The 22,757-nt window shown below is 43.5% G+C and overlaps 1 protein-coding gene across 1 annotated transcript; it reads right to left on the minus strand.

The window, feature by feature from the left end:
• Window positions 1-546: 546 nt before the first annotated feature.
• On the minus strand, window positions 547-22,677 carry LOC101424242 (antigen WC1.1). Its single transcript, XM_071213630.1, has 15 exons — window positions 22,653-22,677; window positions 22,223-22,537; window positions 17,558-17,866; window positions 17,150-17,467; window positions 10,911-11,003; window positions 10,522-10,836; window positions 9,658-9,972; window positions 5,172-5,213; window positions 4,679-4,993; window positions 4,429-4,461; window positions 3,909-4,049; window positions 2,917-3,012; window positions 2,615-2,698; window positions 1,431-1,577; window positions 547-746 (listed from the first exon to the last, which is right to left on the minus strand). Exons 1-15 carry the CDS (start codon window positions 22,675-22,677, stop codon window positions 625-627), a joined length of 2,670 nt encoding a protein of 889 aa, XP_071069731.1. The 3' UTR covers window positions 547-624.
• Window positions 22,678-22,757: the final 80 nt, after the last annotated feature.

A 22,757-nucleotide genomic window follows, 5' to 3' on the forward strand; every position in this document is an offset into this window, starting at 1 on the left:
TTCTCTGTCTGGATACACAAAAATGTGATGCGAGAAAAGACTGAGACTATCAATTAATCAATTTATTTCAATAGTCATTTGATGGTTTAGTGAAATTAGAGATTCACTCTAATTTGTGGAGCTTTAGCTGGAGTGTATATTGTTTCTGTCTAACTCTTGTATTTGAAATGTGTAGTACTCAAGGACAGAATCAACTAGAGGGTGGAATATTTTGGAATATTCAACTGTGCATTTCATAAATTTTCTTCCTAAGAGAAAGTGGTTTGTTATGGGCCTGATTTTAGAGTTTCATGCTCTTAAAGAAAAGTATGTACTTCTCTGTATCGAAAGGAAGGCAAGAATATAGCCTGTATGAAGGTGTTAACACTGACTTTTCAGTTGAGTTTTCACCTGGGGAAAGGCACATGTTTGAAGACTGAATATTCTGAGGTTAACAGGGTGAATCTACTTTGATTCACAAGGGAAGGGCACTGGTCTGGGAAACTCAGAGTATTTATTAGGAATAATTTTCTTTCATTATAGGTACACATAAAAACTTTGCAGAAATGAAACAGAGAAGGTTTTCATTTATTTTGTAAAGATAACAGTAGATTCTCTGCAGACTTGTTTGCTCCAAAAATGGTGCTACATGGTGCTAAGTTCAACATCATCATACCCACGATCTTCCTCTTGCCCCAGGACCAATGAGGAACCTCTGCCTTCCACCCTAGGGTTGACAGTTTCTCTAGGAGACTGCAGAGAGGCATCTGAAACAGCAAGGAGAATCCTGATGACAGTGGTGTAAAAAGATAGAGTCCCCGTGGGGAAGCAGAGATCAGTACAGAGTGGCCACAAACAGATTTGTGGGACTCTGTGATTGTCTGAAACACTAGAATCACTGCATCCTGTCAGCTGCCCTGTGCAAAGCCTTGATACCTTAAGGAAGTCTGATTTCTTAAGGAACGGGATGACCTCCTTAGATCCCTCAGAACCTCAAAAACAGACTAAGCCTGACCCAAAGTATTTATGAGAACAATCATGGGTCATCTGTCAGATGGCTAAGGGGGCTATTCAATCAAATCCCAGAAAACAACTCATAAATTCGACTAACCTTGTTATTAAAGAACCTTTCCATGTCATCTCTCACTACCTGAAAGAACCTCCAAATTGTCAAACAAATGTCTAAGTTTGGAGTGTGAAAATGTGAACAAAAGCTCTGCATGTCCACCTCCAAGGGATAGTGGGCATGGACACAAAGGATACAATATACTCCTCCTCTCAGAGCAGATGAAACTGCTGCAGTGTATGAGGGATAAAGAAGAGCTGATCTCATCTAAATAGACAAAGCTACCAACATTCTGATAGTGCAGGAAAAAACAACTCTTGATGGGTCTAAATTCACCTTCTTTTTGACAAAGGAGCTAGACCACTGGAGACAGCTGACCACTCACCTGTCTGGGAATACCTTGCACCATCTCTTTCATCTGAGAAAGAATAATTCCCATTTATCTCAGGGACAGGAGGAATTTCAGGAATAGGTAATTCTTCAACATCATCATAACCATTTCCTGTGGCATCAACGCATTGCCCTGGAGCCTCTGAAAGCAGACAAGGACTTAGGTGGAATAGCAAATATGGGTTGGACCAGATGACACCCCAAAACCTTTATAATGTAGAGATTATTATAGTTGATAGATATAGTTCCCATATTCCAAGGCTGTTCCAAGGCACATATTTGATCTCAATATTCCCATAAAACATTCAAATCCTTAAAATATTCCAATATTTCACGGTCAATAATATTTTTCTAAAATGGTCCCATTTTTCTAAAATGGTCTTAAACAAAAGCTATTGTGCTATGAGTTTCAGCTACTAGTTTCAAACTTTTGGTAACAGTCTGAAACAAATAATGTGTACATATCTGTGACTGAGGGGGTGTGATTCTGTTCCAAGAGAACCCAAGAATTCCCTTATTTTCTGAGGCTGTGAGTGACATGGAGTTGCTGGGGAGAAGGAGGCCTTGGTATCACCCAGAGACAGGAGATACCACTAATGTAATCACAGGAGAAATTCCAGTGCTCTGTTGACCTCACTATCCGCAGAGCCATTCTGTACTTGTCCCCACCTATGGGCTGTCCGACTCTACTGTCTGAGAAAAATGGAAGGTGAGCGTTCTCTCCTTAGTTCCTTTGCAAATAAGAGATTCTTGTAGTTGATAAAACGGCCACCATGCTGCTTCTAGAGCTATGCCAATGTCAAATTTTCTCTTTCATTATACACGCAAACCACAAAATGGTCCAAATATCACACTATTTCAAAACCACTTTCCACAGGGTTCTTTCTCATGATGGAATTTTTGATATTTTCAGTTTCAGATGTTATTTAAAAAATATGGCTTTTGAATCTGTAATAGTACATTAAACATAAGTTTTTGACTGAGTAGAAGTATCCATGAAAACAGAGAACTGAGTCTAATCTTTCCTTTTTTGAGGTCACAGAGTAAGTAGATAGAGGAAAGAATGAGTGCCACCTGGAGAGAAGAGATCCTTCCCATCCTAAACACAGATGGACATCCTTCTAGACAAGCTTCCTCCTGCTCCTCACCACCATTCACAGGAAGACCCACTCCTACTACCTGGGGTAGATTTGGGGTTTCCATCCTCCTCGTTGTCCCCTGTGTAATATGGCAGCCTTGTCACTGAGTCACCAGACAGGTTTCCTAGTAGGGAGAAAAACATCACAGACAAGCAGCAAAAGCTTTCCTATAGTATGAAGGCCAATGTCAAGGTTTAGAGGAAATCTTGATACTCCAGGCATGTGGAGAGAGTGCCTGGAGTAGGCTGACCATGCAAGGTTGGGTTATTGGTGGTCTGTGCTTGCAGAAGATACCCAAACTCAGTCAGCTCACAAACAGAGGGGAGGGCATGGGACACACACCTGCGCTGCTCAGCAGATCCTCCTTTTCTGGTTTTACGAGGTAATCAATCTCTTGGTACAAGGCCTCATCCAGAGCATCTTCGTAATCAAGCAAGGCTGGAAAAAACAGCACCAGTTCAGAGTCCCACCCAGAGGCAATCCTCTGGGCAATAAACCAAACCTTCAGAGCTCCCCAGTGTTCACCTTGGGAGAAACCCTTAAGGGCTGCCAGGGCTTCTTCCCATAGCCTGTGCCCTCTTGATCCAGAGCTAGGTTTCCTGACCCTGTCTTGAGCTTAAACCTACACTCCATCTCCTTAGACACTGTTGACATGGTGTGGTGACTTGGAGCTATGTACCCCAGAAAAACATGTTCTTAAACTTAACCCACTCCTGTGGGTATGAACCCATTGTAAACAGGATGTTTTGAAGAGATCCCTCTAGTTAAGGTGTGGCTCACCTGAATCATGATGGGTCTTAACTTATTACTGAAGTCCTTTATAAGCAGAATGGAGTTTAGACACATGGAGAGAGAGCCAGAGGGAGCAGCCAGAAGCTCAATGTCAATGAAACACGGAAGAGAGTGGAGAAGCCTGGAGAGGCTGCCATGCACATTACCAAGTGACAGAGAAGCCAAGGACCAGATTTCTGGAAGCCAGTCCAGAAGGCCACATTCTTTTGGGAGACAGCATCGCCTTGATGACGCCTGATTTTAGAATTTCTCTAGCCTCAAAATCTTGTGTCCATAAATTCCTTTGGCTTAAATCACCTATTTTTTTTGGCAGCCAGGAAACTAAAACACACAGGAAGTCACACTTTTTTAGAGCTTCCACACTCAACCCTGGATGAAGGACTTGAGTTTGTTAATCCTGTAGTCTACCGAAGAGACTGGGGAGACTTGCCAGATAATGGGAGTAAAGACGTGAACATGTGCACTTTTCAGCTTGTCACACCCGTCCCCATGTCCTGCAGACACTCCTTCCGTGTTCCCCAGTGAGCCCCCCCAGGGCCCACCTCTGCGCTCTGCTCTCCATCTGTGCAGCTGAGTCGCCAGGATGATGAGGACCAGGAAGAGCAGGGCCCCCAGGATGAGGCAGAGGATCCCAGGCAGGGAGAAGATGCTGGGGATGGGAGCTGAGCCTGGAGGATTGGGCCCTGTGGAGACCAAAGGACCATGAGGCTTTTGGCCCAGGAGAACCCCCTTTTCTCTGTCACCTTCTGAGTCTGCAGGGCCATGAATTCCCTAGTTCAGATACAGTGAGTCTGCAGGAGCCCCAAGAAGTTTGCACCCCAGGTCCTGGCCTGATGAGTCAGCTGACCTCTGGGTCTGGTCCTAGGGGTTTCTGTACAGGGAAGGCTGGTGAACCTTCAGAGCTTCACGCCTTCACAGCTTAATGGACAGTGATCACCTGGTCATCAGGCCTTTCCTCTATTGATACCATTAAATATGCCAGAAATATGTAGGCTCCGCAGCGCAGGTCCCTGGAAATCTGGGTGTCTCTACCACAGGGCTCAGGGCAGAAGAGCCACTCACCTCTGGCGCTGGGGGGCAACGTGGTCCTCTCCCCTGCAGAGAAGAGAAGGCAGTGAGACCACTGGACTGGGTGGGCCTGGGAGAGCGCTAGGGTCTCAGGACCAACCCTGCATGTTCTTGTCTTCCAAGAGTCAGGAGACCAGACGCCACCTATCTGGGAGCCAGAGTCCCCGCAGCAGCGCTGCCAAGAGGGCTTCTGGGCGCACACTCACCCCTCCCTCCCCCTCGCCAAGGCCCGGCCCGCACTCACCAGCGCACCTCACTCCAGCGTCCTCTTCGTGCTTGCAGTCGCCCCGCCCCCAGGGCGCAGCAGCGCAGCCCCACAGGGAGGCCTCGCTGCCCCCGCACCGCACGTCGTCCAGCCAGATGCTCCCGTTGCCCGGGCCAAACGCGGCCTCCCGCAGGGCCTCCAGGGCGGAGCCACAGCCCAGCTGCCGACACACCACCTCGGCCTCCGCCAGGCTCCAGGAGTCGTCGCACACCGTGCCCCAGGAGCCCTCGTGCCAAACCTCCACTCGGCCTGAGCACGCGGAGTCTCCTCCCCTGAGCCTGAGCTTCTCTTTGTCTAAAAGGCATCAGCACCTCTGGTGACTAACCCCAGAGAGAGGGAGAGGGGGAGAGGGGAGAAGGGCAGAGAGGGAGGAAAGGAGAGAGGGAGGAGGGGAGAGGGGAGTAGGGAAGGGGGAGGGGAAGAGTGGAGGGCGCCTGAGGGCCAACAGGGGAGGTGGGAGGGGTCGATGTACCTGTGCAGGTGGTTGCTGTGGGACAGCTCTTGGGTCTTGCTCCTGCGGAAACAGACAATGGGTAAGAGCTGGACCTCCGCAGCTGGGCTTGGTCAAGTGGTCACCAAGTCTGACTGTGTCAGCACATTCTCTTAAGAGCACATTCAGCACAAAGGCAAGAAGAAATCAAGAGCAAAGAGAAACATCACCTTTAAAAGGGGTCTATTTGAGACTTTTAAAGTGGTATTTCACGTGTTTTTTCTTGAGCTGTGGCTTCATCAGTTTATATATATGATATATAAATGTTCCCCTTCCTCCTCCTTCCTCCTCAGGAAAGTAGAGACAGAATTTTGGGCTGTACCCTTTTGGCTTCATGGCCAAAGTGGAATTTAGGATCTTTTAGTCTTTACAGAAACTGGTGAGTCCCACAAACAAGTAGAATTCCTCAACTCTCAGTGTTCCTCTGCTTGACTAACTGAAACCTCAATTTGAGGTTTGAGGCTCATTAAGGAGAGTGGGTACACCTCAGACACCTCTGATCTTTGTGTTCCACAGTGATACACACCTGTGTCCTGGCCCATGCATTAAGTACCTAGGTTGGCAAGGTCTTGGATGAGTAGGTGCTCTTGGAGACTCTAGGAAGCCAGAACTTAAGTTATGGGGCTTTGAGAGAAGAGACAAGATCCCTGTGGTGTCCTGGGTGTTGAGGGAGGACAGCTGCTAGTGAGGCCATCCTAGGGCCAGTATCTGCCTTGATGGACTGATCTTGACCTCACTAGCACCCCAGACTCTCCTAGAGCTGTAGTCCCAGTATCTCACCATTTTAAATCAATACCACCTCATCCCTAACTTTGTCAATAGTCTTTCTCTCATTTTATCCTAATTTCATATTTATCAAAATTATAATCTTTTGAAAATATTTTTAAAGATTTATTTTATTTCTCTTCCCTCCCCTCCCTCACCCCTGTTGTCTGCTCTCTATGTCCATTTGCTGTGTGTTCTTCTGTGTCCACTTGCATTCTTTGTCAGTGGCATAGGGAAACTGTGTTGCTTTTTTGTTACATCATCTTGCTGAGTCAGCTCTCCGTGTATGCTGCGCCACTCCTGGGCAGGCTGCGCTTTTTTCGCACGGGGCGACTCTCCTTATGGGGTGCACTCCTTGCGCGTGGGGCTCTTCTACACGGGGGACACCCTTGTATGGAACGTCACTCCTTCCGCAAATCAGCACTGTGTGACATGGCACTCCTGGCATGGCACAGGACACCCCTGTGTGACATGGCACTCTTTGCGTGCGACAGCACTGCACATGGGCCAGCTCACCATACGGTTCATTAGGCCCTGGATATAGAACTCTGGACCGGGAAGTGGAATTTAGCTCAATGACTAGAGTATCTGCCTACCACATAGGAGGTCCAAGGTTCAAACCCAGGGCCTCCTGACCTGTTGGTGAAGCTGGCCCACACGCAGTGCTGATTTGCGGAAGGAGTGACGTTCCATACAAGGGTGTCCCCCATGTAGAAGAGCCCCACGCGCAAGGAGTGCACCCCATAAGGAGAGTCGCCCTGTGCGAGAAAAGTGCAACCTGTCCAGGAGTGGGGCTGTATACATGGAGAGCTGACACAGCAAGATGATGCAAGAAAAAAGCAACAAAATTTCCCTATGCTGGGAAACGGACTTGGCCCAGTGGTTAGGGCGTCTGTCTACCACATGGGAGGTCCATGGTTCAAACCTCGGGCCTCCTTGTCCCGTGTGGAGCTGGCCCATGCGCAGTGCTGATGCGCGTAAGGAGTGCTGCGCCATGCAGAGGTGTCCCCTGCGTAGGGGAGCCCCACGCGCAAGGAGTGCGCCCTTAAGGAGAGCCGCCCAGCGCGAAAGAAAGTGCAGCCTGCCCAGGAATGGCGCCGCCCACACTTCCCCTGCCACTGACGACAACAGAAGCGGACAAAGAAACAAGAAGCAAATAGACACAAAGAACAGACAATGGGGGGGGGGGGCAGGGTGTTAAATAAATAAATCTTTAAAAAAAATATTAAAGTCATTTAAAAAAAATTTCTCTATGCTGCTGACAAGAATACAAATAGACACAGAAGAATACAAAGCAAAAGGACACAGAGAGCAGGCACCTGGGGCGGGGTGGGGGGAAGGGGAGAGAAATAAATAAAAAAAAAAAATAAAAGAACCCTGGACCCTCTATATGATTGGTGGACTCTCTATCAGTTCAGACACAACTGCTTCCTCCATTTGAAATTAATTGCTGTAATTTATTTCTTGATTTTGATTGGTTTGAATCAACCCCCACCATACCACACAGTTAGAGAGAGGACTTTGACTTATTCACCTCTCTAGTTCCTAGAATACTACCTGGTTCCTAGAAGGCATTCAATAAATCTTCATTTCCTAAAAATATCAATAAAAGTAGAGGTTATTATAAGTTGAATTGTGGGCCCTATTTTGTTTTTTCTACTATTGAACTGTGAAAGGAATTTTGGATGTGTGTTTACTCTTTGTGATTATCCAACTCTTTCAATTCCCCTATAAGTTAACAAGTGAAATGGAATAAATTGGAAGTAGAGAAGAGATATTTTTTTCTATTAAAGGTCACTGAGCCATAGAAAAATTATTCTGAAATACAGGAGGAAATTGTAGTCGGGATTGAGAGAAAAATGTGCCATATTGTATAATTTAAATATGAATGTGAAACAAATGTTAAAAGATGCTTTTGTGATTTTAGCATGGTGTCTTAAATGGAAAAATGGGTGATCATATGGAAAAGGAGGGGAAATGTTAGTAGGAGAATTTTAAAGTGGTTAGAAACCCAGATGACCAGTAAATGAGTGATATGTGGAAAAGGATACTTAGAAATTGAGTTGAAAAATTGATTAAGCATACAGATAATTACACAAAATTGTCAAAATAAGATATAATGATACTGGAAAAACATATTAAAGTAAAAAAGATCAAAGAATAAATAAATTAATTCATAGAAAAGCCAAGAATGTGTGAAATAATAGGAAAATATCTTATTTCACAGGAAAATATAATTAGGATATAGTCATTGTTAGAAAATATTAGAATTTATATGCTCTTTCTATATTATCCCTATATAACCATGTACCTCATCTAGAATTCCCAAGTGGAACATTTCTGAAATTTAATCTCCCAACCTCTGCTTGGTTCTCAAGTGAGAAACCATGATAACTCTAACACTGGAGGCAGCTTGCTTTTTTTGTAGAACAGTTCTTCTTTTCATTAGTTCTAGCAAACTAGAGGTTTCTCAAGAAATGTCTCAAGAAAACTCTCATGAAGCTGGTTTCACAAAAGAAAAATAAGAAAGAAATAGGATGTCAAAAAGAAGAGAACATAGATGGCGACTGCCCAGGACCGAGCTCAAAGCCTGTGCAGTATTTCAAGGTTGAGCACAGAGAGGAACGAATAAAGGACAGCAATTATTGAGGCAGGAAAACACCCAGCAGAAGAGTAGACATTCAGTTTGTAGTACAATATGTAAAAAGTTTGGATGTCATCACTCTCATCAGGACAACAAGAAAAAACAATGAACAACTTGAAAATCAACATCTCTTCTTAGAGCCACCTGAGAACTGAGTCTACAGGGCAAACCATCCTGAACACTGGAAAGACAGGCAGATTCAAAGAATCACAGCTGACTGGGAGCAGTAGCCACTGCTGGAGCCTGGTAAGAACATAGCTGTTTTGCTGGAGAATGAGCATGGACTAGCTTGAGACAGAAACACTTCTCAAGTTTTACCTCTAGGAGCACCATCAGGTTCTCAGGTTGAAAATCAGAGAAAAATCACCTCTTGCTCCCATCAAGGATAGGGGAAAAGTAAGCATTTTGGAATAAGCCCCATGTGTTCTGTTCTCCTTAAAAACAGCCTGCCTTCAAGGGAAACTTTTATCAGGGCTGTAGTGACCTGGGAGAAGGTAAAACCCACTCCTAACTCCAGTCACCTCTAGCCTTCCTGTCACAACTACTGGGAGGAAAAAAGCGCTGAGAAGCACTTGTGAAGTGACAGCCCAGGAACACAGGCTCACTATAGGGCTTAGACCTACTCGTAGAATTCCAGAACCTTCCACTCCCCTTGCAGGGCTGAAGCAAGGCTGAGACACTATTAAGGGCTTAAGCAAGGCTGAGACCCTATTTAAGGAGTCTCTAGATAAACCAATAGAGAAGAGTAGAGGCAAAAGACGCACACTGAAGAAAATTTTAGCCTCTGAAACCACAGCTACAGCAAACAGTAAATGCATCCTAACTCCCACCCAAATGAACATAAAGTTTCACACAAGAGGCATATTTACCTCAGTACTTTCGCCTGATACCTCGTGTAGCTTTCAACAAAATTTACAAGGCATGACAAGAGCCAAAATCAGTCTGAATAGACAAAGCAAACATTAGAACCAGACTCAGATGTGGCAGAGATTTGGGGATAATCAGATTAGGAATTTAAAATAATTAATTAATATGTGTAAATTTGGACAAAAGAGTCACCTGCACAAATGACGTGAGCTGCTTCACTTGGAGGGCATGAGCTGTGGTCCCAGGCATCAGAAGCACACTGCCAGAGCGTGGGGTCATTTTTCTGACATTGGATTCCATCCACCCAGTGGGGCTGAGAGACTGCCCTGATGCCAGCAGAAACATTGAGATCCCCGGTGTCCCCACAGCCCAGCTGCCTGCAGATCACGGCCAGCGTGGTGGGCTCCATTGGGCTTCTGCAGACACTGCCCCACGTCCCATTGTAGAAGACCTCCAGCCACCCAGCGCAGTCGTGGTCCTCACTCACCAGCCTGAGGGCCAGGAACTCTGCAACGGAAGACAGATGAGAGGGACTGTGGCCGGTGCAGTGGGCCTTAAAGCTCTGACCCTTCTGTTACTCCAGGCCATTGACCTGCTTGTCTCAGGCACTGCAGGAGAGACCCCCCCTGGAAAGTGCTCATAAACCCCTTTCTGATTCATTTACTTAATCAGTGCATTGTTCTCTCTGATTGTGCCACACTGTGTCTCTTCACAGAGACTGTGGCTGAAGTGAGGTGCAGCAGCGCTCCAGGTACTGCGGAGGGGTGCACTGCTGTATACCAGGTGTGCAAGGGGATTTATAAATTATCCCTCTTCCCCTTTTTTACTCTGACTGAAGAGCGAGTCCTATTTTTATTTTTGAAACACTAGAAAAACCTATCTTGTCAGGTGAAACCCCTGCAGAAAGAAACTCTTCATGGCTATTTCAGAAACAAGACCCAGGCAGGGAGTCCCTGGTGCTGTGGGTGATTCAGCTCGTGCTTCCAGGGGGCCTAGACCCCACCCCTTTTGAGACTGGGCTGCCTCCCCAGGATGTGGGCAAGAAGGAGGGCAGACCTGAGCAGACCACCCCCGCGTCCTCCTTGTGTCTGCAGTCGTGCCGCCCCCAGCCCCGGGAAGGGCACTTCCACACGTGGGACTCTTTTCCTGTGCAGTTGAGGTGGTCCAGCCAGATGGGCCCCGATCCCGGCCCGAAGTGAGCGGAGACGGTGGCCCTGACGGCCACCCCACAGCCCAGCTGTCTGCACACCACGTGGGCATCGCTCAGGTCCCAGCCGTCGTCACAGATGGTGCCCCAGGAGCCCTGGTGAAGGACCTCCACTCTGCCGGCACAGCGACCGCCCCCGTCCGCCAGGCGGAGCTGTCTGCTCCCTGAGGGAGAGAGTCAGGTCAGTGGGGATTTTTGACAGGATGGGAGGGGCTTCCTGGTCCCGGGGACCCCTCACCTGAGCAGTTGGCAGCGCTCTCCTCCGAGGCCGCAGGGCTCGCGGAATCAGACATGGCGTCATTGCACCAGGAAACTACCTGGGTCTGGTTTCCTACAGAAAGTTCGACCAGTTTAGTGGGTTAGAGAACAGGAAGACGATTTAATTAATGTAGGGGAGACGTTATAACTTCAGAGGCAACTATTGTGGAGAATTCTGCTTTATGGAGAAACTAGGCAAACGTGCCTGGTTTAAGCAAATCATTGCGCGAAGAATGACTTCCGAAAAGCTGGAAGATAAAAATCCTGGTTAGCAACACTGTAGTGTTACCGAGACAGCAATAAGTTTTGGAGCCAAGCTCTCAGAGAGAACTTAAGGCCCGAGGTGGGCGCCTTCCCACTGGAGGCATTTGCCAATTCAAAGGCAAGAGTGAGAACTTGAAAAACTCAACAGAGGTTTTGATAGACTCACAACGCTGCCAGAGCACAAATTATAATCCAGGGTCTCCCCAGCATGGAGATCTGCAGTCAAAAACGAGAAAACATGAACTTCTATGGAAGGAAGTGTGACCGTTCACATAAGGATGGATCCCCAGATTCTAGTGTCTTCAATTCCCTTTAAGTAAGGTGATCTGCCCCTCACTCAGAAAGTGCAAGAAGCAAAATGAAATTTTTTCTGAAGGGTTTCTACAGCTCTTCATATACAATGTGTATAAAAAACAAACAAAAAACAAACAATACCCAGAGAGAAGAGATTTGATAAAAAACCGGGAGGGAAAGGAACTCATTAAGAAGAACGGCCCAGGACATCCTACTTTTTGAGTAATCTGACAGGGATTTAATAACCATGAATAAAATGTTCAAGAAATTAAATGACAAGACTGATATTTTGGCAGAAAATGGTAATCACTTGGAAATTCTGAGCTAAAAATGTCACTAACTAAAACTAAGAATTCAAAGGATAAGTGCAACAGTGCAACAGCATAAGATAGAAACACTTAACTGAAAAATCAGATGAAAATGCATAGACAAAGCCCAGAAAGAAAAAAGAATGGAAAATAGAGTAAGAAGCATAAGAGATGTGGTGAAAAGTGCTAACATTCACAGATATTAATACTGAGTCTTGCATACAGAAGGTCACAATTGACAGAACTTAAAGTAGAAATTGGAAAATTGCTATCACAGTGGGATAGTTTAGCATATATATGGTGGAATTCAAACATATGCAGAAATTATTTGATACCACATCCGTGAGGTGGATCTCTGCCTCCTTCCCTGAATCTGGGCTGACCTTTGTGAGTGGCATGTAAGCAACAGAATGCAAGGAAGGTAACATTGTTTACTACTTATAAGAGACGCACCATAAATTTTAGAACACAGGAAGGTCATAATACAAAATGATGAAAAAGAAATACCATGCAAAGAAATAGAGTGTACAAAGTAGAATTTCTGGAAAAAAACGTTGCTAAAGAGCAATATTTCATATTTTTAATAGGCATAATCTAACAGGAAGATAAAACAAGTCTAAATTTGTATTTAACATAAAACAAGCTTTGAAATGCATGGAGCAAAAACTGATAAAACATAAATGAGAAATAATCATTTTGAAATTTTAACACATTCTGTCAATATTTGATGGAAAAACAAGATATAAATGAGTAGATATATGGAAGAGATGTATAATATGGTTAACAAATTTAATTAATTGACATGTATATAAAAAATGTAGTCAGGAAATATAGGAAACCCATTTTCAAATACACATGGAATATTTATAAAATATACTACATGGTGGGTCATAAACTAAGTTCAATAAATTTCAAATGATTTACATCATATACAGTGTTCTGTCTGCTTATGGTGCAATTGAGCTAAAAATTAATAACAAAACACTAACCAAAATTTTTCAATTGTTTGGAAATTGCAAAATAAAGTTCTAAATAAAACAGAGCTAATTAGAATGACTTTTAGCCTAAATGATAATATTTATACAACAAAACCAAATATATATAAGGTAGCCAAATCTTTGGCTAGAGTCAAATTTAAATCCTAAATGCATGTAATTAAAATAAATTCAAGGGAAACGGACTTTGGCCCAGTGGTTAGGGCGTCCGTCTACCATATGGGAGGTCCGCGGTTCAAACCCCGGGCCTTCTTGACCCGTGTGGAGCTGGCCATGCGCAGCGCTGATGCGCGCAAGGAGTGCCGTGCCACGCAAGGGTGTCCCCCGCGTGGGGGAGCCCCACGCGCAAGGAGTGCGCCCGTGAGGAAAGCCGCCCAGCTTGAAAAGAAAGTGCAGCCTGCCCAGGAATGGCGCCGCCCACACTTCCTGTGCCGCTGACGACAACAGAAGCGGACAAAGAAACAAAAAGCAGACAAAGAAACAAGACTCAGCAAGTAGACACCAAGAACAGACAACCAGGGGAGGGGGGGAAATTAAATAAATGAATAAATCTTTAAAAAAAAAAAAAAAGTCAAAATCAATGCTAAAAACATTCATATCTGGAAGATAAGTGAATGTTAAATCAAACCAAAGAAAGTAGATAAAAGAAATAGTAAGGGTAATCACAGAAATCAATGATATAGACAAAGCCATTGATAATACGTTACTTAATAAAAATGACTTAATAAAGAATAGAAGATCTGAATAATCCTGAATTTGTTAAAGATGTTGAACTTGTAATTAAAACCTTTCGGAAAGCAGACTTGGCCCAATGGATAGGGCGTCAGCCTACCACATGGGAGGTCCGCGGTGCAAATCCAGGGCTTCCTTGACCTGTGTGGAGCAGGCCCAAGTGCAGTGCTGATGCACGCAAGGAGTGCCATGCCATGCAGGGGTGTCTCTCGCGTAAGGGAGCCCCACGTGCAAGGGAGCCTCACGCGCAAGGAGCGCACCCCGTAAGGAGAGCCACCCAGCATGAAAGAAAGTGCAGCCTGCCCAAAAATGGCACTGCACACACAGAGAGCTGACACAAGATGACGCAATAAAAAGAAACACAGATTCCCAGTGCCACTGATAAGGATAGAAGCGGTCACAGAAGAGCACACAGCGAATGGACACAGAGAGCAGACAACTGCGGGGTGGGGAGGGGAAAGGGGAGAGAAATTAAAAAAAAAAATAAAACCTTTCAACAACAACAAACCAAAGCAATCAACCAACCAAACAAAAAGCAAAGAAATTCCAGGCCCAGATGGCTTTCACAGTTCATAGCTATCAGTACTGTGTCAATTTAAAATTTCCTGAATTTGATAGCCATATAGTTGTTATATGAATATCTGTGTACTTATGAAATGAGTGATGAAGTACCTAAGAGTTAAGGGATATGATGTTTGTAAGACAGTTTATGGTTAAGAGGAAAAGAAACCCAAGCATGTATATTTTGTGTATGTGTTTGTGCATATGTATATGTACAATGTTAATATGTGAATCTGGGTGAAGGTTTTAAGAGGGTTCTTTATATGATTCTTGCAACTTTTCTGTAAGTTTGTGATTATTTAAAAATAAAAAGTTATACAAATACATAGCAAAATAAAGAAAACACCAAACTCTTGCAGAGGATAAAAAAAGAGGAAAAAATTTCCAACTCATTTTATGAGAACTGCAAAGTCTTAACACATGAAATTTTGCCTAGAAACGAGAATTACAGAGCAACGTCTTTAATGCATATAGATGCAGAATCCATGAAAATATTAGCAATTTCAATCCAGAGATGTATACAAAAGAATACATCAATTCTCTTGTATTCTTTAGGTTGTCCGGAAATGGTCTTTGTTCCAGAAATGCAAGATTAATGCAGCATTTGTAAAGCAAATATGTAAAATTCACCACAGTAACAAAATTAAAAGAATTACATAATCATGGCATTAGATATGGAAAAAGCAAATGAAAAGATTCAACACCTATACATGATAGATTCTTTTAGAATATTGAAAATTGGAATTTTGGGATAAGGGCCATTGTATTAGCCAGACAAAAGGGTGGTGATACAAAGTACCAGATCTGTTGGCTTTATAAAGAGTATTTATTTGGGGCAGACGCTTACAGTCACAAGGTCCTAATGAGTCTAACTCAAGGTGCCATAAGAGGTACTTTCTCACCCAAAGTCATTTGTCACATGTTGAAGCAAGATGGTGGGAGATGTCAGCTTTCCTTCTTCCTCTTAAGGTTCTGTGGTCTCATCTCAGCTGTAGGCTGGCATAGGGCTCATGTCTCTTCCTGGGGCTCATTTCTTTCTGGGCTCAGCTGCTCTGGTCTCTTCACATGGTGAGCTGTAAACTACCAGGCAAATGGCTCATCTTTTCCTGGGGCCTCTGCCTTGTCTATGGATCTGCGTCTCTTCATCTGCGTTCTTCTGTGTATCTGCTTCTTCTGGACTTTCTTGATTGAGTATCTGTTTACATAGCCCACCAAGGAAGTACGGACTCAAACTGAGTAACCCTAATGACATGTTTGAATCAAAGCCCTAATCTTGATTTAATAAAATAAAAGTGAAACCTCTGAATACAATAAAATCAATGGGGTATCATGCACAGAGGAACAGACCAGTTTACAAAAATAATCAAATATCCCTTTTTGGAGTTAATAAATAATATCAAACTTCCACAGCTATATACAAAAATCCTGGAAAAAATATCTCAGTGGTGGAATATTAAAAAATGAATATTAAAAGCTCTATGAAAAATACCATCCAAAACATAAATCACCTAAAAGAAAACTTAGTCAAAGATGACCAAGACCTCTGAGAAAAATTGAAGGAGACCTAAATGAATGGAGGGACACACCTTATGAATGAATTGGGAGACTGAATACTGTAAAAATAAATTATCTCTAAATTCATATGTAGATTAAAAGCAATCTCAATCGAAATATTATCACGCTATTGTTTTGGTGAAAAATGACAAACTAACTCTATAATTTATATGGAAATGCAAAGTACCGAGAATGGCTAACATACTCAGGAAGAAAAGCAACCAAGTGAGATAAGTTACTTCACCATATATCAAGAGTTAAAGTTACAATAAATAAGGAAGTGTGGTACTGCAGGAAGGATAGACAAATGATATGATGGAACAGAATAGAAAGTCCAGAAAACACTCAGACACATATAGACTGTTTATGACAAAGTTGGTAGTACAGTGGGGAAAGAATCGGAGTCCTGTTATGTGGATATCCTTTCAGCAAAGGATTGGAGTCCTTTCTTCATATGGATATCCTTATAAAAATACAAAACTTGATCCCTATCTCATGCTATACATAAATATCAATTCTAGAAGTAGTGTACAATTCTTTGTAAAAGAAAAATAATTAAACCCGTAAAATACTGTGTGAGAACATCTTCAGAATCTTGAGGTAAGCAAAGGTAACTTAAAAAGGAAATAAGTATTAAAGGGACAGGAAAAAGTTGATAAATTGTGCTTGATTAAAATTAAGAACCCAGCTAATTAAAAATATGATTAAGAGAGTGAAAGCAAAAAGCCATGGGTTAAATACATAGAATAAATACATGCATGTTTGATCCAAAAGCTAATGTCACAATTGTTTGCATCATCATTATTTGTAATCGTCAAGAACTGAAAGAGCTCAAAATTTCTTTCATGATTTGAATGAATCCACATTGTCATGTGGTCATTCAATGGAATATTTCTCACAATAATAATTAATAAAACACTGCTATAAACAATATAGATGAATCACAAACATAATTTTGAATCAAGGAAGTTAAACATAAAAGAGAACATACTGAAGGATATTAGACTATGTCGGAAAAAAATCAGCCAAAATATTGAGTCAAAGGAGTTACACACAGGACAGAATAAGTATATGGCTTTCTATAAAGTTCAGAAACAGGAAAAACTACTTTGAGACAGCAGAGTTTAGGAGAGTGGTTTCCTTTGGAGAAGAGGAGGGCACAGTGATTGCTGGGGTGGGCAGGTTGCTTCCGGGTGCAGCTGACACTCACTTTGTTAACCTGGATTATGGTTACAGGCCTGTATTTGTGTTATTATAATTCATTGTGCTATATGCTGATTGTTTATACTTTTTTCTTTAAAATATATTTAAATATAGTTAACCATGTTTATTAAAAAAAAAAAAAGCTTTTAAAAGCCTGTCCCTAAATGACAGATGAATGAACGATGAGAGGAGCCATATTTCCCCATGGCATGCCCTACTTTTGAAGGCAGCATTTGCACACTCTGCTCATCTCAGCATTTCACTCAAGGGACCTCCTGAGTACCACTTAGCCCTCACCTGGCTCTTACCTGAGCAGATCACAGAGGCCGTGTTTCCATGGGTACAGTCAGGGATCCCCAGGGCAGTCTCAGGGCATTGCCACAAAAAGGACTCAGCCCCTGAGCAATGAAATCGGTGTTTCCAGACCCCATCATCTCCTTCCACAACGTATGCTCCTTCTCGGGTAGAGCTGGCGACTCCACAGCCAAGCTGACGGCAAACCACATTGGCATTGGCCATGTTCCAGTGGGAGGCACAGAGTGCTCTCCAGGCTCCAGAAATATTCATCTCCACTTGTCCCTCACACTGAGAGCTGCCATTTTTCATGAGCCGCACTTCTGTGTACTCTGGCAGGAGAAGACAGGGTTTCAGCAACACCACATGCTTTTCTTACCCAATAAGCTATGGGAAGGTCAGAGTCTTGCTGTGAGTCTCACCTGAACAGACAATGTGAACTGTCCCACTGTGGTTACAAGTGCCTCCAGGGCAGGGCACTTTAGGGCAGAACCAGAGCTCCTGCTCCTGCCCCTTACATCGGAATCCTTCAGCCCAGGCCTGACCTTCAGACTCTCTGTAGGGCACATCCCTCACTACAGACACAGCCTTGCCACACTGCAGCTCTGCACAGATGACCTGGGCAGTGGGCAACGTGAAGTTCCTGTCAGACACTGTAGTCCAGTCTCCTCCAGAATGCACTTCCACTCGCCCTGAGCAGGGTCCATCCCCTCCAGCCAGGCGCACAAATCCTAAGGGAGAGAAAAACAAACCCAGGGAGTGGTTATCATCCTGGCTTGGCATTTGGAAGTGACGTCTTACAAGCAGTGGTGTGAAAGTCTCCACTCCCACCCAGGGATAGAGCACGGGGAGAGGATTCAACAGGTGCTATCAGAATGCGTCATCCTCGACTGTGTTTCTGAAGACAGATTTGGGAGGAATTTTTAGGGTCAACTCAGAACTGCTGAATGACAGGAACACATACTTTGTAGTCAGCTAAAAAAGTGAATTCCTCATGAGGTTTGATACCCAGGCAAACCTCTGAGAACATTCATTTTATGAATTTTACTCTAAACGCTTCCTTTTTAAAAGAGTTAAGATCCCACTGGCCCAGGTCAGGAGCAGAACAATGAAGCCAAGAACTGCACTGGGCAATTCTACTTTTTTCTCAGAAATCCTTCCAATTTTCATCAAAGTAGATGATGCACAAATCCCTTGGGAGGGTTCTATATTTTCCTGAAGGTTAGGGCATTATCTCAGAACTTAGCAAGGAAGTGTGCTCTTTAATCAGGTTTGAGTCATTGGGCCAGTATTTTTGAAAGGTAGAAATATGCCATTTACTACTGCAAATGCTTAGGTTATCTAATGAAAACAATCAGGGATTATAGGCTGAAGGAAATTGCAAAGTAGGTGGGCATTCAAACTTGGGTGCCAAAGTATGAAGAGCAGAACCAACTGAGCAGTAAAAAAATAATAAAACCCAACAAACAAAATAGGACATGGAGCATAGGAGGGTAGAGACCTATCAGGAAGAGACGCAAGTTTAGAATGCCATCTTCCCAGAGGTGGAATTCTGACAGCTTTTTTCCCATCCTATCCTCAAGTGACTCACTAATGGGAAAATGGTAGAAAGACTGATGGCTCAAGATAAGAAATATATTCATTACAACCAGTCCACTTCTATGGTTTCACATTTTATTTTTTGGGTACCTTTTCATGGTGACTAATTCAAAGAATTTCTTAGGTAGCAATATGAAATAGAAGTTGTATACTGGTGAGTCTGGATGTTCAGAAAGCTCAGAGTGTTATAGGAGTCGGGGAAGGGGGCCAGTAGATCTCCACATTTTTCTTGAACCTCTGGGATTTGTCCATGAACCTTGGTGAGGTTCTCAGTGGGAGTTTGCAAATACTTGTTTTGAGCCAGCCAACTAGATGGTGAAATGAGACCCTTGTCACAGTTAAAAAATGCATGGTTGCTTCCTGTTGTACTCTGATTCCCAAAGGCATCAATGCTGCCTTTGGCATCATCAAGACAAAGCACAGCATCCAGTTTGTGGATTGATGTCTCACTGGCTTCAAGGTTGGCATTACCAGACCCCACTGCAGTACCTGGTGGAGAACTGGCTGAGGCCCAGTGGGCTGTGTGCATGCTGAACAACACCACAGCCACAAGCCTGGGCTTGCTTGGACCACAAGTTTGACCTGATGTTTGCCAAGCAAACTTTGTTCACTAGTATGTGGGTCCAGGGATGGAGGAAGGAGAGTTTTCTGAGGCCCGTGAGGACATGGCTGCCCTTGAGAAGGGTTATGAGGAGGTTGGTATGGATTCTGTTGAAGGAGAGGGTGGGGGAGAAGGAGAGGAACATTAGTACCCATTTCTCTCAGTCCTACAGAATGTCACATCCCCAGCAGTTCAGCTTGTATGTTAGCTGACAGTCATTTAAGCTGTCTTATTAGATTGTCTTCATTCCAACCTGTGATCATGTCTCAGTGTTTCATGTGCACCTGTAAAGTTTTCAATCATGTCTCTAAGTAAAGGCTTTAAGAAAAACAAAGAAAGCAAGAACAACAACATAAAAACCTGACAACTAGCAACTAATCAATACAAGGTTTAAATCTACCCATTGAGTGCTCACTGAGGGCAAGAATTAGGTTGATCTTTTTCACTATTTTATCTCCAGAAACGACTTCAGTTTCTGTATCATGGTATTAACTAATTTAATTTTTTTAATGAACGAATAAAACTTCAATATTACCCAAATGCCACAAATTATATTTGTTTCCCATTTAGATATGAGAAAAAGGCCTACTAAATATTGTATGAGTGAGGTGAAAACCACTCTTTGGGTTCACCATCTTCTTTTTCTTTTCGTTGTTTTCAGTGGTACATTTCTAGCTCTCAAGAATACTGGTGGCATGGCTTGATTCAGATTGAATAGTACTACCTCTTTGCAAAGTTCTGAGATAATGCCCTAGTTTTCAGTATAATATAGAGCCCTATAAGGAACTTGTGGGTCATCTTCCTTCTGAAAATTGGGGGCATTTCTGAGAAAGAGATAGCTTACCCTCTGCAGTTTTACTCTTGGAAGGGGCCAATGGATCTGAGATCTTCAATTATTTGTCAGGGTAGCCTTCCATTTGAATCCTGTAAATCTGTCTGTGCATACTGGAGAATGGAATATGTCAGGTCCTGAGCATGATTTGAAAGGCCCGAGGTAGTCAGCACATACCTGGAATGAGCATGTACTGTGGTCTCCTGAAACAATGTGTCTTCTCCCTCTGAAGTGTAAACAGTTCCTGCTCTGAGTTTTGAGACATAACGCAAAGCAACTCACTGTCTAGCTTTGTTAAGACAGAAAACATTAACTCTAAAATGCAGAATATGTATTAATCAGGACTCTGTCATTTGCAAATGACAGAAACCCTACTCAATGAGGTTTGGTAACAAAGCTGGCATGGCTGATGGAAAAGGTTTCCCAAAGGAAAGCTTGAGGAATCGGAACCAAATGCTTCCATGACTTTCCCTCCCTGAATTCCTTTCCAATCCCTGCTCCTCTTCATTCATCTCTGTTCTTTAGAAAAGTCTTCTCCTCACAGCCGAGACTGCAGACACTGGCCTTCCCTAGTCTTCTATGTCTATGCTGATCCACAAGAAGAGAGTAAATTCTGGGCCAGGACTTCTACTGGTCCTGCCTTTGTTATGGGCCCTCCCCTGTGACCACACAGCAGGCAGGTGGAGGAGGTAGGAGAAAGGTGTGTGAAGGCAATATTGAGAACTCAATTTAATGGCATTTTATTCAAAACCCAAACATCTTTTCAGAGTGTGCCATGTCCTGGGAAATTTGGTAGGTGTTTTAGGAATGTAAATTGCAACAAAACACATTTCTTATCTTTTCTTCTAGTGGGAGAGTAAAAAAGCAGGCAGTTTAAAGTTTTGTGAAAATTTATGAGAGCCCTTGATATGTAAAATAAAGGAAAACTGCTACTTGTGAGAATTGTTTCTTGATATGCATCAATCCTGTAAGACAAGTTGAAAGTTGCAGCTTGATAGATCCTTGTCTATTCTCACTGATATAGTTACCCTATCTTCTTAGGCAAGGTACTTAATCAAATTTCTTCATCATTCAGAACTCCTCCATATTTCCACTTTGAGCTTTACCACTTGGTCTTCTCTGTCCCTACAATCAGCCTCACAGAACTCACATGGTGTACACAGGGCATTCTGCAGGCCATACCTGGTCCTCTGTACTGCTCAGAGAATACTTTATGTGCCCTTTGTCAGTTCCCACTGCCTTTCTCTCCCCACGTCCAGCTACTCTAAGCCTCTTCCACTCTCTTCAAAAGTTCTATTTGTCCCCTTACCTCCTTCTTATCACTCAACTTCCAAATATACTTCTCTTACTTTATTGAAGCCATCAGATATAAACACCACTATCTCCTACCATAGAACACACAAATTAATATTTTATTGCATCCACCAATGACTTTCCAGTTCATGCCTGAGTTTCTCTCCAAAATATGAGTTTATGTGGATGGTGTTTTAAAGAAAAAAGGGAGAAAGAATATTTTCTGGTAACAATGGGAGAAAGAGAACCCTACAACTTGGAGCATTTTATCCAGAACCTTTTGGTCCTTCCACCCTAGGAGCTATGAATACTTATTGTGTGAACCTGCAAAGGAGAGTTGCAATTTGACACAAATCTCAAAATTTCTCTCTGGTGCTTTAACGGTATCCCCTGTGCTTCTCTATTAACTCAGTGCGAAGCTATGTTTCACCTTACATATAGGAACACACAATTCAGAAACAACTGGTCCTCAAAAGTGAAAGTAAAGTTTCACCTTATTTCCATCCCTCCCTCTGCGAGTCTCAAGTCACAAAGGGAGTGTGTGTGGTGGTTTGTGAATGTACACTCTTACACAGTATATTATAAAAAACAAAATCATGAAGCTTGATTTTAATTGAGGTGATACCAGAATAAACTCTTTTTGACTAGCAGTTGAGACTTGTAAGAGGGAAGGAAAGAGGTTCATCATTCTGCTTGTAAAGGTGTTCAGATACCAGGTTCAGAGACCACTGTCCAAGCTAGTGGCCAATGCACTGATCATACCTGAGCAGATGACTCCTGCGTCGTTCAGATGACTGCAATGATATTTTCCCAATCTCGCTGAAGGGCAATTCCACAGGTGGGACTCCTTTCCTGTGCACTTTAGGTTGTATAGCCAGACGTATCCTGATCCCTCTCCAAAGGGAGTGGAGACGGTGGCACTGACAGCCACTCCACATTCCAGCTGTCTGCACACCACGTGGGCATCGTTCAGTGTCCATTCGTAACCACAGATGGTGCCCCAGGAGCCCTGGTGAAGGACCTCCACTCTGCCGGCACAGCGACCGTCCCCGTCCGCCAGGCGGAGCTGGTTGCTCCCTGAGGGAGAGAGTCAGATCAGTGGGGGCGTTTTACTGGGTTGGGAAGAGTTTTACTGTCCTGAGGGACAGATTAGCTGAATTAGTTGGTAGTACTCTTTTCAGAGGCCACAGACCCGGTGGGATCAGACACCGAGTCATTGCACCAGGGCACTAGCTGGGTCTGGTTTCCGGCAGAAACATCATGACCGGAGATTAGTAAGGTTAGAGAACAGAAAGTA

The sequence above is a fragment of the Dasypus novemcinctus genome, unplaced genomic scaffold, assembly GCF_030445035.2.
Source record: "Dasypus novemcinctus isolate mDasNov1 unplaced genomic scaffold, mDasNov1.1.hap2 scaffold_215, whole genome shotgun sequence".
NCBI lineage: Eukaryota > Metazoa > Chordata > Mammalia > Cingulata > Dasypodidae > Dasypus > Dasypus novemcinctus.